The sequence below is a fragment of the Bubalus kerabau genome, chromosome 3 (assembly GCF_029407905.1).
Source record: "Bubalus kerabau isolate K-KA32 ecotype Philippines breed swamp buffalo chromosome 3, PCC_UOA_SB_1v2, whole genome shotgun sequence".
Lineage (NCBI taxonomy): Eukaryota > Metazoa > Chordata > Mammalia > Artiodactyla > Bovidae > Bubalus > Bubalus kerabau.
Window position 1 is genome coordinate 97,211,753 of NC_073626.1, and position 15,959 is coordinate 97,227,711.

The following is a 15,959-nucleotide window of genomic DNA, read 5'->3' on the forward strand; positions in this document are numbered from 1 at the left end:
TTGTGATGAACCTATTTAGAACCTAAGGACCCATGAGGCAGGAAAGTGAAGACCCACATCATAAGGTCACTGGATCAGCCTGTCCATGGCTTGCATGGACACGTTTGGTACAAGGTACTCATGTTCAGAAGAAAATACTTCACCAAACCAAAACGTTTGAGTTGCATTTCCTCCCAGGTAATGCCAATCTTCTTTTTTTTTTTTTTTAACACTATCCTGTAATGCTTCTGTGCTCATAACTAAAAGGGAAATCTGGATGCAGCAGAAAACTGAGCAGTGAATGAAGGCAAGGCAGTGAGTTTCACTTAGTTGTAAGTAACACACCTGCCTTCTTTGAAAGAGCCCAGAATGGCTTCAGGTTGCTTTCTAGCTCAAGTTACAGCTCATTCCTAGACTCCACATCCTTCTGTTTGCTGTCATAAAAGCCATAAAAGCTAACATCTATTCTGTTTTGCACCTAGCCAAAACATTAGCCATTTTTCCTTTTCTGAGAGGTAGTTACATGAGAGATGTTTTCTTCCAGTTCCTCCACCCTCTCCAAGGCTGCATTCTTGGTTTCAGCATCTTCCAGAAGAGCTCCCACATCAAACACGTTGTCCAGGTAAGCCTGAATCTGTACCTGCAATTTGTCACTCTCCGTGTGCTTCAGCTTCTACAAAGCAAAATGCAAGAGAACATGGTGTTAGCATAATTGTCAAATAGAACATAGTTACCCAACAGCCTACATATTTTTGTTTGTTCCTTCCAAGAGAGGGTTTTCTATCTCATCCTCCTTAAGAGAACTCTGGAGTAATCATCTAAGAGGGTATCATCAGATTACTTTCTGGAGCTTACCCTCTCCCAAATATACACACATTTCCCTCTAATCCTTCCTTAGATAGATTTCCCATGCAGATATATTTCAACCTAAAACATTTTTGATGCAGGTGAAATCAAGATAATAGAAAAATCATAAGGGAACATCAGTCACAAGTAACATAAACCCCAAGGGATGTCTGTGTGGTAGAAGAGATTAGACTGGGTGGTATCTTGCCTGGGTAGTGATGATAGTTCTGGTTGGGGGTGAGATTGGGAGGCAGGAAAGACACTGATAGAGTATCTTAGCCTTGGGGACTATTTTGGCACCAATTGCTTGAACATATCCTCCATAATTAGATGACTAAGACACTTGCCCAACATGAGAAGCTCATGGCTCCCAAAGCACAGATTAGGAAGCGTTCTGCCATTCTCAGCATTCTAGGGTCAGGCATCCCAAAAGAAGTCAACCAGCTCTAAGGTAAAATTAGAGGTCGAGTAATAAATCAGTCCATCTTTTTTACAAGTACTATAATTCATGTCTCTCCCTAGGGAGCAAGTGAGTGGTTACAATAATATCTGGCACATGGATGATGCCAGTAGACAGTTACTGAACAGATAATGGTGAATTTCAAGGCTGGGTTTTTGTAAACTAATGAAGCATTTATTATATGCTTATGTTACTCTTATAACCACTTCTTTCTATCAAGGTTCAGTACCAACAAGCCAGGAAGTTAGAGAAACAGTTTTGGAAATAATCTTACACTTTTAGGAGGAATTCTGCTCTACAAATAAAGTCTCAGGAAAATGGATTTTTATCCTGGGTCTAATCTAGAATTCTACATCTTAGCTGTCTCAAAGAGAATATGTTCTATCTTAGTTTACAAAAAGAAAAAAATTTCTGAATAAGGGCAAAGTCTAGAAAAGAAATGAAGCAGCAGCTTAGTGGGATTCTTCACAAGATTCACAGTGAGTAACAGGTGCTGATGTCACTACCTGTCATATTCTGTAGCCTGAAATGAGCTCTGTGCAGCCATCACAAAACTGAACCCAAAACACCATTAGGAATACACCCAACTTTCACAATATTGCTACTCTCAGAGAATGCAGAGAAAGAGAATAGACGAACCATAGTTCAAAGCAGGAAAAAACTATTGAATACAATGTGCTGTCAAATATATTAGTGGGTCTTTAACAGGAAAGAAATGTAAACAAACTTTTCAATGGAAATCTTTCATAGCTCCACCTGAGTAGTCATGTACGGATGTGAGAGTTGGACCATAAAGAAAGCTGAGTGATGCAGAATTGATGCTTTCGAACTGTGGTGCTGAAGAAGACATTTGAAAGACCCTTGGACAGCAAGGAGACCAAACCAGTCAATCCTAAAGGAAATTAATCCTAAATATTCATTGGAAGGACTGATGCTGAAGGTGAAGCTCCAATACTTTGGCCACCTGATGCTTAGAGCTGACTAACTGGAAAAGACCCGATGAGAAAATTGAAGGCAGGAGGAGGAGGGGTGACAGAGTATAATATATTTGGATGGCATCATCAACTCAATGCATATGAGTTTGAGCAAACCCCAGGAGATGGTCAAGGACAGGGGAGCCTGGTGTGCTGCAGTCCATGGGGTCACAAAGAGTTGGACATGACTGAGCAACGCAACAACAACAAACCTGAATGGAGTCTTTAGACAACATTAGGCCAGTCTACTCAAGGGCAGCCTAGCTGGTCTGAGAAATAAGGCCATGAGCTCAAGAGAAACCAACTCAGCGATTCCACCTTTCAATAAACTGAGGGTACCATCAGTGTAGTTCTCTGGCTTCACCCTTAACAACAATGAACTCTCCATCTGGAGATGTCCAAGGGAATTACTTCTATTTTCTTCATTTCTAGAAACAGCCTTGAAACGGAGGTCAAAAATTCTTGCCCTATCGCCAGCAGTCTTTCAAATTCAGGTGAATCATTCCTTAAGCAGAAGGGAAAACAAAACTGCCTAAGTGTCAAAGGACATCTGTGTACACACAGTTACTTAAGTCTATTTATGATTTTCACATCAACTTTGTTCCTAAGGGGAAGAATTTCAGGGAACCAGCTAAGCACTTCTGCAAGGGAGCAAGAAAAAGAGAAACTTTAGCTCTCTCTTCTCCTAAGAACTAAAAGCAGAATTTCTAAAGCCACAAACACATAAAGCAGAATTTAACAGCTACACAAGGAAGTCTCTAGTGTCCATTTCCTCATTATTTTTTGATGCTCTAAGCATTTATTCATCACTTTATGGTAGCCTTCATTTGACTCCCCCTGCCCAGATGGAGTCCCTAGAGTAACTAAGAGCACACAGTGCCCAACAGACCTGATGAAGGGTGCAGCAAGACTTGACCCAGGCAGAGCTCAAAAGCAGAGGACAGCTGCACCAAGGTTCCAGGAGATACTAAATGCTATTGGCAGAAGACAGTGTCAGGTCCCAGGAGACCTGCATGGATCCAGCTTCCCTGACAGATCACATTGCTCAGACGGGTTCCTTTAACTCACACTACAACACCTGACTGCATAGAGCCTTAGGTGATCTTTGGTCATAATGGAAGTGCATCTTTGAGGGTCCATCATAAATCAAGTCTCATCTTAGAACCAAAGCTTAACAGCTATACTTACATCCAAGTATTCGTCCAGGCCTAATTTGGTAAATTCATATTGGAGGTGAACTCTGAAATTCATGTCTTCTACTGAGTGGACTACAATATTAATAAACTGCATAGAGGCCACCTGAAATAAAATTGCCAACAAGTTAGAAGAGGTCCAAACTCATTTTCTCAGCATAATCATAGGCATATATTTTCAATTTCACAAATCTAAGCTCATTTACCAATTTGCTTTTCCTTTGTTTCACTGGATCTTTAGAAATATTTTACAATAAAAAAAAATTTACAATTTTTAAAAATACAAAAGTCCCTGTATAGCATGGGGAGCTCACTTTGATGCTACATGATGACCTAGAAGGGTGGAATGGAGGCTCAAGAAGAAGAGGGTATATGTATACATATAGCTGATCCACACTGTATAGCAGAAAGTAACACATTATAAAGCAACTACACTCTAATTAAAAATAAACTAATTAATTTAAAAAGAAGTTTTTTCAATGAAAAAAATTTTTAATGTGCAAAAATGAATAGTAGTACCACAATAAGATATCCCTTCATATCCCCTAAGATGGCTGTAATCAATAAGAGAATAACAAGTGTTGACAAAACATGAAAAAACTGGAACCCTCATCCATTGCTGATGGGGATATAAAGTACTGTCAAGCAGCCACTTTGAAAAGGTTGACAGTTGTTCTACATGTTATTCAGAGTTACTGTGTTACCCAGCAATCCCACTTCAAGATACATAATCAAGAGAAATGAAAAAATATATCCAGATAAAAATGGGTACACAAATGGCCACAGTAGCATTATTCATAATAACTAAAAAGCAGGGGAAACAAAAAAATCCCAATGTCCATGGATGGATGGATTTTTAAAATGTGATATATGCATAGAGTAGAATATTATACAACAATGAAAAAATAAAGTCCTACACGTGCTACAACATGAGTGAACTTGAAAACACTGTGCTAAGGGAAAAAAAAAAAAGCCAGATACAAAAGACTATGTACATTATGATTCCATTCATGTGAAATATTCAGAATGGGAACATGTGTAGATAGACAGTAGGTTAATAGTTGCCTAGGACTTGGGGTGGGAAAAATAACCACTAGTTGTAACAGAAATTCTTTGCAGGGCAACAAAATGTCCTACTTTAGATTGCAGTCATGATGGTACAACCCTAGGAATATACTAAAAATACACTGAACTGCACACTTCAGATGTGTAACTTGGATGGTATGTTAGTTATATCTCAGTTGTGTCCAACCCTTTGCAACCTCATGGACTGTAGCCCGCCAGGCTCCTCTGTCCATGGATTACCCAAGCAAGAATACTGGGGTGGGTTACCATTCCCTTCTCCAGGGAATCTTCCTGACTCAGGGATCAAACCCAGGTCTTCTGCACTGCAGCAGATTTTTTACCTTCCAAGCCACCAAGTAAGGCCCAGTTACATCTCAGTAAAGGTATTTTTAAAAAGTCTTATAGGCATATAGAACAACCTAAGTTATTACAGGTACACTGTAAAAAAGGGACAATTATTACAATGAAGAACATTTAAATCATATGCAATCACAAGGTAATCTCTTCTAAAACTGTACTGGGGAACCCACCACACCAACAAAAGAGCAACAGAACTTCTGATTCATTTTTCCATTTAAAACAACTAACCAGTTTCTATTCCATAAAAGTCTTGGATTTGCTACTTTCTTCCCACAACTGCATCAGTGGCTCTGAACTGCCACAGAGAAAACCTGTCCCCAGTTTAGTAAACAACAGAAACAGAGTTTAACGTAGCTATTTTATTTTTAGGTAGGGACAGTCAGTTTATTTACGGGGAAAATCTCTCTCTGATGCTCTCCCTCTATAACCACCCAGAGACTAGAAAGGAGGTGTGACAGTGGGATCCAGATTCACATTTACTCTGCAAACTGCTTCACCCTTCCTCTCTTCCCCAAGCCCTTCTTCCTTTACCTTGTTTCAAGTATTGTTTATCAAGTTAGATTCTTCTTTGAGTATATGTTATCCACTGGGTATCTGTGGAAGAAGTGTCGGCTCTCTAGGTTACACAGGACTCTGTTGTGATTTACTACAAAAAATTACTTCAAGTGCTAATTTTGTCACTTTTGTTTTCTTTTGCCCACCAAAAAATACTTAGAAAGGTCTTGTGCAACATCTGAAGCATTTATATTATGTTTTAAGGGAATATGTTGTTTGGGAGGTTTGGCAACTTAATTGCATTCCCAAGACAGTTTATGAAAAGCCTATTATCTGGAAAAAAAATATGGCCGGATTTTGGCATTTTTCTGTTACTCTTCTGAAAGCAGGTCTAAATGATCTGTTGAGTGTTATGATATGCCTAAGAGGCAACTCTTTGCTAGATGGCACATGAATTGAGCACACAGTACTGATATACTAGCAGCATCTAAATAAGACTCCTAATGCATATATATACATGCATAAATGAACCGACAGGAAATACGCTCTCATTTGTCAACAGTGCAGGTGTTCTAAAGGGCTTAACACCATTTATAATTTCAGTAGAAACTCAAATGGCAGAGGGACCTGGTATGTATGATAAATGAGTGAAGTGGGTCATGTGTAATACAGTAAGGAATGGTGTGGACCATGACAAACTGGCACGGTTGCCTTCAGACTTAAGGAATAGGGACTACTTGGCACCAGCAGCTTATACTCTGTAAGAACAGGGACCACACATTACCAGAACTTATTAAGTCTCAAGAAAATCTACAAATCTGTATTTTTAGGCCCAATTTCCAATACTTTTAATGGAAGGACATCACTGTCAGACTAAACTCACAAGTCTGTATGTATGCTGACTTCAGCCTGGAGCTTCCAGTTGGCAACCTCAACTCTAAAGGAATGAACAAATTCCTCCTACGAAGGCAGAGGAAAGAACCTGGTCATGTGAGCAAGGGCACGGCTTCTTTACATTTTTGTCACCAGGGCCTTAAACACTCCAACAAAAATCCAAACAAGAACTTAAAAAGTCAATGTAAAAGTATTCCTTGTTTCAAATTTATTTTTTTACCTTTTTTAAAAGTATATATACATATGCTTTATGGAGCAGAAAACCTCTATAAAAGACTTCAACCAATACTGTTTTGGGAAAGGGCCAAGGATTAGGATGCATATGAAATTTGAGGACCCAGAAAACATCTTTCAGATAAAAAGGGTTAGAAATCTACAAAACTACAGTCCATGTTTTATAACCACTGAAGCAATTCAAATGAAAACCGCCTAGCATCGTAAGCACAGGTTTTGGAAAACTTGACAACAGAAGAAGTGAACAGGCTATCTGCTCCAGGCTAGACGGGATCTAGGAAATTAAGCCCCAGTAAAGGAACTCCTGGGGTCCAGAAGATCCTGAGGTCAAATAGACTGGGTCAAAGAAAGCAGACCTGGGTATACTCGGGGGTAACCTGGCTCTGGAAATCCTCTACAGTGGAGTCTACTTTCAGTCCAGGATTAAGACTTAGGTACACAGATTCAGAGGTGCTCAGAATCTTTTGCTTTTTGTCCCTGAGGAAGACAGTTATGATGCTGAATCACATGTTCTTACAAGCGATTTACCCCGCTAAGGAGAGGTGCAATACCATTGCACCCTCGAAGAATTACTAGAGCTGGTAATCAAGGGAGGAAAACACAAAATCACTGCTATGTGTTCATTTGGGGATATATACTACCAGGCCTACAAATCAAAGCACTTCAGTCTTGGAGAGCAGTCTGGAGAAGGCCACTGGATGGGGTCTGCAAAAGGCACAATGGTCCAACACTCCCAGTTTCTACTTTAAGGATTCTTATGCAGCACTATTGACTTCTCAGGGCTTCCCTGGTAGCTCAGTCGGTAAAGACTCTCCCTGCAGGGCAGGAGACCTGGGTTCAATCCCTGGGTGGGGAAAATCCCGTGGAGAAGGAAATGGCAATCCACTGCGGTATTCTTGCCTGGAAAATCCCATGGACAGAGGAGCCTGGTGGGCTACAGTCCATGGGGTCACAAGAGTCGGACATAACTTAGTGACTAAACCATCACCACCATTGACTGCTCAAGCTGGCTCCTGCAGGCATTTGCGCCAACTGTTAACTTTCTTTTCACAAATGCATGGCTTCCCCCTTTATGCTATAAACACAGTTGATTCTTGAACAAGATGCGTTTGAACTGTGCAGGTCAAATTTTTTTCAATAACGAAGACTAGGTACTGCGTGACCCACAGTTGGTTGAACCTGCAGATGTGAAACCACGTAACCAGAGTAACCACATAACCACTGTAAGTTAACAAGAGGTTTTCCCACTGTGGGGAGAGTTGGAGCCCCCAAGCCCCTGCATTGTTCAAGGGTCAACAAAAGCACTGTAACCAATAAATACTTTTGGCCTTTATGATAGAAAAAAAAAAAAAAAAACCTGGAGAGAAATGCCATAAAGGTCAAATACAGATGAAGACAGCAAGTCAAATTTGAATCTATAGCGTATAAAACTGTTTCCTATCCTTTGTAACATTATAATACATACATATATATAATATATAAATGTAAGTGGATTTAAGAAATAACTGCTAAATCTGAGTTGGCTTTATTGAATGTAGTACTGAAATAACTCACCATAAAATCTATGTTATTGTCCTCATTCCTGAAATGTTCCATCAGCTTCTCAAAGCGTTGTTTTTCTCCACAAACCTGAAACACACATTATCATTGTGCATGTGAAATTCCAAACGTGAGCACTCCGAAATCAGATGCAGAAATTTTAGCACTAATAATTATTTCCAGAACATCTATTTTATCCCCCCCCTCTCACACGCTATTTACTTCTCTCCTGTTTTAATGCACAAGCAGCAACATGAGCCAGCACCAAAGCTCATCCTCCGTTTCTCTTACATGTTCTCTTCATGGCTTAAAATCCAAACCAAATGTGCTCTTCTTTCACTGGTCACTTTTTTTGTTGCACCCATCTTTTTAGCTGGCATTCACAATCCCAGAATGTTGGTTATGGTTTTTAAAAAAATGACCACACTTTTCCTTTTTACAAAAGTGCTTTTGAAACAGACATGCTAACATATTTTTCATAATTTTGTATTTAAATTCATTGAGAAGCAGATTCAAAATGTGTATATCATGTCTAACATGCCTAATAATTATTTTTATTTATTTTTAATTGATTGATGATTTCTTTACAATATTGGTTTTATTTCTGTCATAATAATTTTAAGCATAAACTATAACATAAAATTTTGGGAAGCTATCTAATTCCTTCAAGATGAGGACAGAATTTTGCAGTCATTTGTGAAGCAGCACTCCAGAGGCCTGAAATACATGCATTCAGCTCAAATGAATGCTTCTGCTGAACAGGTGAAATAAGCAGATAAAATACTGTGAACTCCAAAGTCCCAAGGTATTCTACATATACAGGGAATTAAAAACATGGAGCTAAAAACACAGTCAAAGAAAGATTTGTACCAAATGACAACAACCCAGAGACTTGTGCCCAAAATCAAAAGATGAGCTTTAACTCTTTCAGTGTCTTTGTCTGCCTTTTTGTTTTTGGAGCAAAGTACTAAATCCACTAGTTTATTTCCTTACACTTTCAGAAAATCACAACCTGAACACCCATGGGTTCCTTGTTGACAGTAAGACAGTCTTTGGTATTAATATTTTGTGAATTTAATTCAGGTTTCACATGCTTAGTTTTCTGATTCCCTTTGTGATCTTAGAAATAATCAGGCCAATCCTAAAGATTTCTCCTAAAATGACATTTCATAATGCTATAATGCACCCATTTAATTCTGTCATGTTAAATTTGACACATGTACACACACACACCCACACCCACACACACACACTTTGGTGAAGAGTGTGTCCAGTGAAGGCAGGAATTTTATGTTGTGCTCCCTACTCTATCCTCAGCATCTAGAACAGTGCTAAGAATGTTGTAAATTCTCAATATTTGCTGAATTGCACTGAAAAGAGGATAAACAAGATATTATGTTAAAATATTCTTAATGAAACAGTGAATGATCTACTATTGCTCTCCATGATGTTTTACAATAAAACAAGAACCTTTCAGACCTCTGTAAACAGGGACAAGGGTTAATCTTTACTAGTGGTTCCTGTGCCTTAACTGTGTGCTAGGAACACTCAGTAGACTCCCTCCCCTCTGAAAAACTTCTATTCTCATAGTGAGTTAATTTTCTCAATAGACTAGACCACAGTTTACTATATTCCAATGATAACTCCCCATTTATCTACACCCACTTTAACAAAAAATAATTACAGAAGACAGAGGAACAGTGCATGGGCTGGGTCAGAATGAAGAGAAGCAGGCTCCAGAAGGGAGAGTTTAAAGTGAAACCTTTAAAAGACATACATGTGTGTCCATTCCCACCCTAGAAAGCCCGAATCAGGAGGCCCAGGCAAGGCTGGCGTGACTTGGGTGGGTACATTTGAAAAGTACTACAGACCATTCTGATGCTCTCCAAAGGCTGAGAACCAGAGATTTAAAAGAAGTCACATTCTGCCCTGGGGCCCACCAGACTCTCTAGAGCATATGCCACAAGTTCTGGGAAACTAAGGCTTATTGAAGGGGATATGGAAGTGCAGGATCAGCTCCCTAGACCAGGACATCAGTCACATCCTGTGCTCAAAGACACAAGTGTAACTAGCCTGCAAAGAAAGCCCAGTTGGTAAAAACTTGCAAGACTTGGTATAGAAAAAGTCAGCCTTACAACTTGAATTTTCATTAAGAGAAACCTCAACATAAGAACCTGCTTCCCAGCAGGACAGTTTACTTTCATCTGTTTTGGGAGGTGGATATGTTGCAGGGAGAAGTCCACTCTGACTCCACGCTGGAACTATTTCTTTGACTTGGTCTCCATTGCTTTTGTTATAACCATACACAATGGCCTGCCTTAGAGAATCCTGCCTTTCTGCCTGACTGTTAAAGTGCCTTTGTTCAGAACCCTGTCCACCTGTAGATGGGAGGAAGGAAGGAACTAACACATCCCCCTGCCTGAGGCTGCCATTCTAGGAGATACCCTCAAGATTAATGGCTGTTTACTTTGTTTGCTCACCTCCCTCCCCATCTCTGATCCATAAAAGAACCTGGCATCCAGACCCCAACAAGTTGGTTATGCTGAGACATTAGTCTGCCATCTTCTTGGTCAGCCGGCTTTCTGAATAAAGTCGTATTCCTTGCTGCAACACCTCATCTCTCGGATTCATTAGCCTATCGTGTGGTGAGCAGAGCAAACTTGGACTCAGTAACATGCAGTGACAGAAGAAAGGAAGAAAGGTGGTTCAGGATGTGGGGACACCTGCCAGCTTTCCTGAGAAGCAGGTGTGATCAATGCTCTGTTGAGCAGCTCAGCACTCACTGAACCAGGAGAGGCAGCAACTTCAGTGAAGAGTGATGATGAAGACAATTCCTAGGAGGGCAAAATCTTCCAAATCAAAGAATGTCAGAAATCTGGAAAGTACCTTGGGGAACCTGCTGCCCTCAATTTGTGAATGAGACTGACACCTAAACAGACCAAATATCTCCAGCTTGATAAAACATCCACACCGAGGCAAGAACCAGGTTTCCAACTGCCAGCCTGATGTTCCTGCTCTCACACAGCCCAGAATGTTCAGATAAATATATTCCATTTAAGATGATAGAAAAAGCATTTCAGAATCATCTGAGGCCACCAACAGAGGTGGAAAATGTTATCATTAAGAAGCACAATCATTACATCGGGCATGCACTCAATTATCCATGCACCACAATCTCCCATGGAATTTCTGAAAATGGATGATTCCTAGGGTCTACACCAGGACACACTGAATGAGAATCTCCATGGACTGAACTAGGAATCTGTGTCTTTAAAAAGGACTCATAACTGTTGGACCAGCAATTGGGAACCACTGGCTTATCCAGTATTAGACCAGGTGATTAAAGCCTCATCCTTTTTTGGTGGCTCAGACGGTTAAGCATCTGTCTACAATGTGGGAGACCCGGGTTTGATCCCTGGGTCAGGAAGATCCCCTAGAGAAGGAAATGGCAATCCACTCCAGTACTATTACCTGGAAAATCCCATGGACAGAGGAGCCTGGTAGGCTACAGTCCTTGGGGTCGCAAAGAGTCGGACACGACTGAGCGACTTCACTTTCACTCTTTTTTACTCCCAATTGTAAACTGGACAGCTACATCATTAACTCCACAACTCATTCAACTTCCAATTTAACTACACATAAAAGAAACACAATTACTATAACTGGGTATCACAGGAATGAAGCAGGGATTGGCCCACTGTCCCTGCATGGATACAATGAATAATAGGCCAACTCCCAAATAATCAGATTGTGTCCAGGGCATTTAGAAAGTGGATTTTACACAGCTGAGGAAAGCACATGTGGGCAGCAAAGCTACTCAGATTGTTAATAAAAAGATATGGGATCAACTTCAGAACAAGAAATATTATATTAACTTTCAGCTGAATAAAGATCTGAAAAGTCATTGTACTAGACTGGTAGACTGGACTGAAATAGATATTAAGAGAAGCCTTGATTATATGCCTTTCTTTAGAAATTCCTCATTCTGTCAACAGACAAATCCATGCTGAGAACATGTGTTATGAAACAAAAGTATTAAATACCTTTAATCTTTAAAAATAATAGACTTAAATGTCTTCCAACTTACAGCTCCTTGGAACTGGGTGCAAAGGATCCAACTGCACCAAACGACACATTGTCAACATAGATGCCAGCTTGGAGAAACCATGAAAGATTGACCACTCTCCTCACCCACTGTAAGAACTAGAAGGGCTCCTCTTATCAGCCCCACCAAGTCACTCTCTGTAAAGGTTTAGCTACACTGCTCTGCTGTCAATCTCAGCTAATGAATTCAGGGTGGTACTTTCTGACATGTTCCACAGGAACAGAAAGGATTCTAGAGGACCCCTTCGTTCCTGCTGGAAATAAAAGGAAGCGTGCAAACCAGATTCACATTTGTTTCTATGTTACTTTAGCAATCATTAAATCAGAGTATACTACAATCCCACAGGAAATGGGAAGACATGTTTGGGGAAGGTTGGTAAAAGTCGTGTTCCACATCAAAGGAAAGTTGTCGTAGCTCCTACAGCTCACATCTGGACCACCCCCGCAAACTTGGTTCAAATAAGATCATCGTGGCTAAACATGCCTCTTCTCTCCTTTGAAACTGGCCTCACTTAGAAAACTGGTGAGGATGAAAGGAACGAAACACTGATCCCCAGTTATTTTCCAAATCTACAACAGCCTTCATGAGGATGCTCTCAAGGGCTTCATCAAAATGTACAGGACAGCCAGGCGCATGTTTGCATGTATATATTATTGCACATTATAAACTGCTGCATATAACTTCCATCTGCCAACAAAGACCAGACAATCTGAAAACTTCCAAGTAAAACAGTTGTACTATTACAACTGAAACTTGTCATTTCTTGACTTTTCTATTCACTGGTATTTCTCATTTCCCCACTAACTTTGACACCTTCCACCGATAACACACAGCCACCAGAGTAGGGAGGGTAGGAAGTGAATTTAAGAGACACAGGCATAGAAAGCAGAGATGGAAAGAAGCCTATTCCATCAGGAATTAGACTTCTACAGCCAGGGCTGCCAGATAAGAAGTCAACAAGGCAGAAAAACAGTATACACTCTGGAAAAGCACATACTCTGCTGTATACTTAAGAGGCATCTTCATGTATAAGTTATTTATAAATCAGTCCCATGTGAATAAATTCACTGACCCTGATTAACACTGTGTAAGGAGAAAGCACTCAGGCTGGGATCAACCCCAGCCTTGACTGTGAACACAGGCACCACCTACCCATCCCTGTGGGGTCCTGCCTAACACAGCAGCCCTCTTTGCACCTTTCAGCTCTAGCACTGGTGAGGGTGATAGGACACGAGAAATAGGTCTGTGGAGTATTAAACAGGGCTTTCCTGGTGGCTCAGATGGTAAATCATCTGCCTGCAATGCGGGAGACCCGGGTTTGATCCCTGGAGTCTGGTCGGGACATCCGCTGGAGAAAGACATGGCAACCCACTTCAGTACTCTTGCCTAGAAAATTCCATGGACAGAGGAGCCTGGTAGGCTACAGTCCATGGGGTCGCAAAGAGTCAGACCATAAAACCTAGGTTATAAGTCAGTACCATTTCTAAGCTACCATGAGCCTGGACAATTCCATGATCCTCCCTGGAATTTGGTTTATCACATCCATTGTTTTAAGAGCGTTAGATTATATTGTTGGTTGTCAAATCCTTTTTTTAGGAAGCATGAAAGGTTACAGTGATGCCCACCCAGGGATGCATCTCCCACTTTGGGCTTCCCGGATGGCTCAGTGGTAAAGAATCCACCTGCCAATGCAGGAGACACAGGTTCAATCCCTGGGTCAGGAAGATCCCCTGGAGGAGGAAATGGCGGACTCTAGTATGCCTGCCTGGAAAATCCCATGAACAGAGGAGCCTGGTGGGCTACCTCCATGGGCTCTCAAAAGAGCTGGACACCATCGAGCACACAGACAACCGGCAGCGCGAGGGGAACGCACCCAGGGATGGGCCCGTCAGGGACAGGAAGAGAGCACAAGTGAAGTTCCCGGGACTTCCATCCTCGTTTATTAATTCTGTATTATACTGTGTTGCCTGGTAAGATTTATTCCAGGGGGAAAATGTTTCATTGAAAGTTTTCATTGCTAATAAAAGTTGGAAAAAAAATTCTCCCACTCGGTATCTTGAAGCTCTAAAACTAATCTAGCCATGGCCATAGAACATGATATTCCCAAGCTGACTGGCCTGGAAACTCTACACAAACCAACTTTAGAGAGACGCTCTCAGCTCTGCAGGCCCCCAAGTACCAAGCTTGAAGGCCAAAGCACCATCTCATGGCATCTGGCTCACTCTGCTTATGAAGTGGATAAATCCTGCCCTGACCAGACACAAATGGCCACACCCGAGACAAGCCAGATCCATTTCACCTTTGAAGCAAAAGCATAGCCCCTGCCAAAAAACAACTTAACCCTGTCCTCCAACATCTGTGCAGGACATTTCTGAAGCATGTCCCAGATCATTTAGATAAACCAGAGGCCCTGGATGCAAAAGAGGCAGAGGCTTAAAGCATCTCTAAGGGTGGGCAGAGTTTAGGGGGTGATTTCCCTAAAAGCTAATCGTGGAGAAAAGATAGTTTTACAAAAGCTTTGGAATGAAGAATATTATCTCACTAGCCAGATGTTGCAATGAACAACAGACTGCCAGCCTTCAGCCATCTCTGCGTCCCCCTCAAGGTCAGAGACTATCTTTGGTTTCCCCCAGCAAGAGCTCCCAGGGAACCACGCCAAGTCTACAGCCAGACTGCGGCCTGACTTAGGAGGTGGGTATAAAACATGCTTCTAGGTTACTTGGATAAAAATTAAAGGCCTCTCGCTTAAGTGTTTCCACCTTGCTCTGTTGCCTGGTGCCTGCCTCAATGCTTTCTTTTTCTCTTCTCACAATAGGCCCCTGTGATCTGCAGGGCTCCCCACAGAAAGGCACTGTTTTAAAAGCACAGGCTACTATGACAGTTAGACTACCCCTCTCAGAGAGGGCCTGCCCAGGAACAAAGTTTCGTTTTCTTCTCGGGGTCACATGAAGTAAACAGTTAATGCCTGGTTAGACCTAGGAGAAAGCATCTCTTACTCTCTGTTGAGAGCATGATTACTGACACCATGGTGACCCAACAAAACCACTTTTCTGGGGTGTTCTGTGGTTGTGAGCGTCTAGTATCTCTTCCCTGAGGTGACCAGACATTTCAAACACAGACACCTAACGGCTGCCGTGACAGCAGCCGACCACTCTGACCTGCTGCTGGCTCTCCCCTCTCCTTGGGATTTAAAAGCGGAAATGTTCATCAGACTGAAACGTTCTGAAATGAAACAACCCAATATCACCCCACTGCAGGAAAAACGAATGAAAGCCAAACAACAGTGTATTCTACAATTGACCCAAACTTCCTTCCTCATAAATTAATGAAACATTTATAATCAACCTTGGGCTGGCAGATGTCTGATTATGAACCAGAGGTTTCATCCATATAATGCTGAACACCCTCGTGAAAACTTCAGTCACTTTTCCAGATGTTTCCAAATACCCAGATGTTTGGCACCAGGCAGACAAAGCATCCAGATGACTGTTCCACTTCCCATGCACATATGTTGCAGTACTGAACAAAGAATCCTAACATAGAAGCAAAGGGCTAGTAAAATCCCCAGAGGACGACTTGTTGACACACCACACCTTAAATGAGAAATGCATTTTTATCGTTCCTCTTAAAAAAAAGATGGCCTTCATTAAATTCTAGAGAGTGAGGCTCCACCATACAATTCCTCATCAATGACATCTTTCAGGAATATTTCTAATGTCGGACTTGAAATTCTCTGGTTTCACTTGCAAGACTCACATCTCTTGGTCATCAGTAATGATACGGATTCTTTCAAGGCTTCTATTCCCACAGGAAAA

General features: G+C 41.3%; 1 protein-coding gene across 9 annotated transcripts in view; it reads right to left on the minus strand.

Moving 5' to 3' along the window:
- FMNL2 (formin like 2) overlaps positions 1 to 15,959 on the minus strand; it is a 333,194-nt gene that overhangs the window by 29,678 nt on the left and 287,557 nt on the right. For all 9 annotated transcript variants that reach the window (XR_008711915.1, XM_055572551.1, XM_055572544.1 and 6 more), the window contains exons 10-12: positions 8,055 to 8,129; positions 3,448 to 3,558; positions 503 to 652 (exon numbers count right to left, since the gene is read on the minus strand). Coding sequence is in view for 8 of the 9 variants with exons in the window: in XM_055572551.1 (XP_055428526.1) it covers positions 503 to 652; positions 3,448 to 3,558; positions 8,055 to 8,129 (336 nt within the window). In the remaining variant the exon portion in view is untranslated. The remainder of the gene's footprint in view (positions 1 to 502; positions 653 to 3,447; positions 3,559 to 8,054; positions 8,130 to 15,959) is intronic.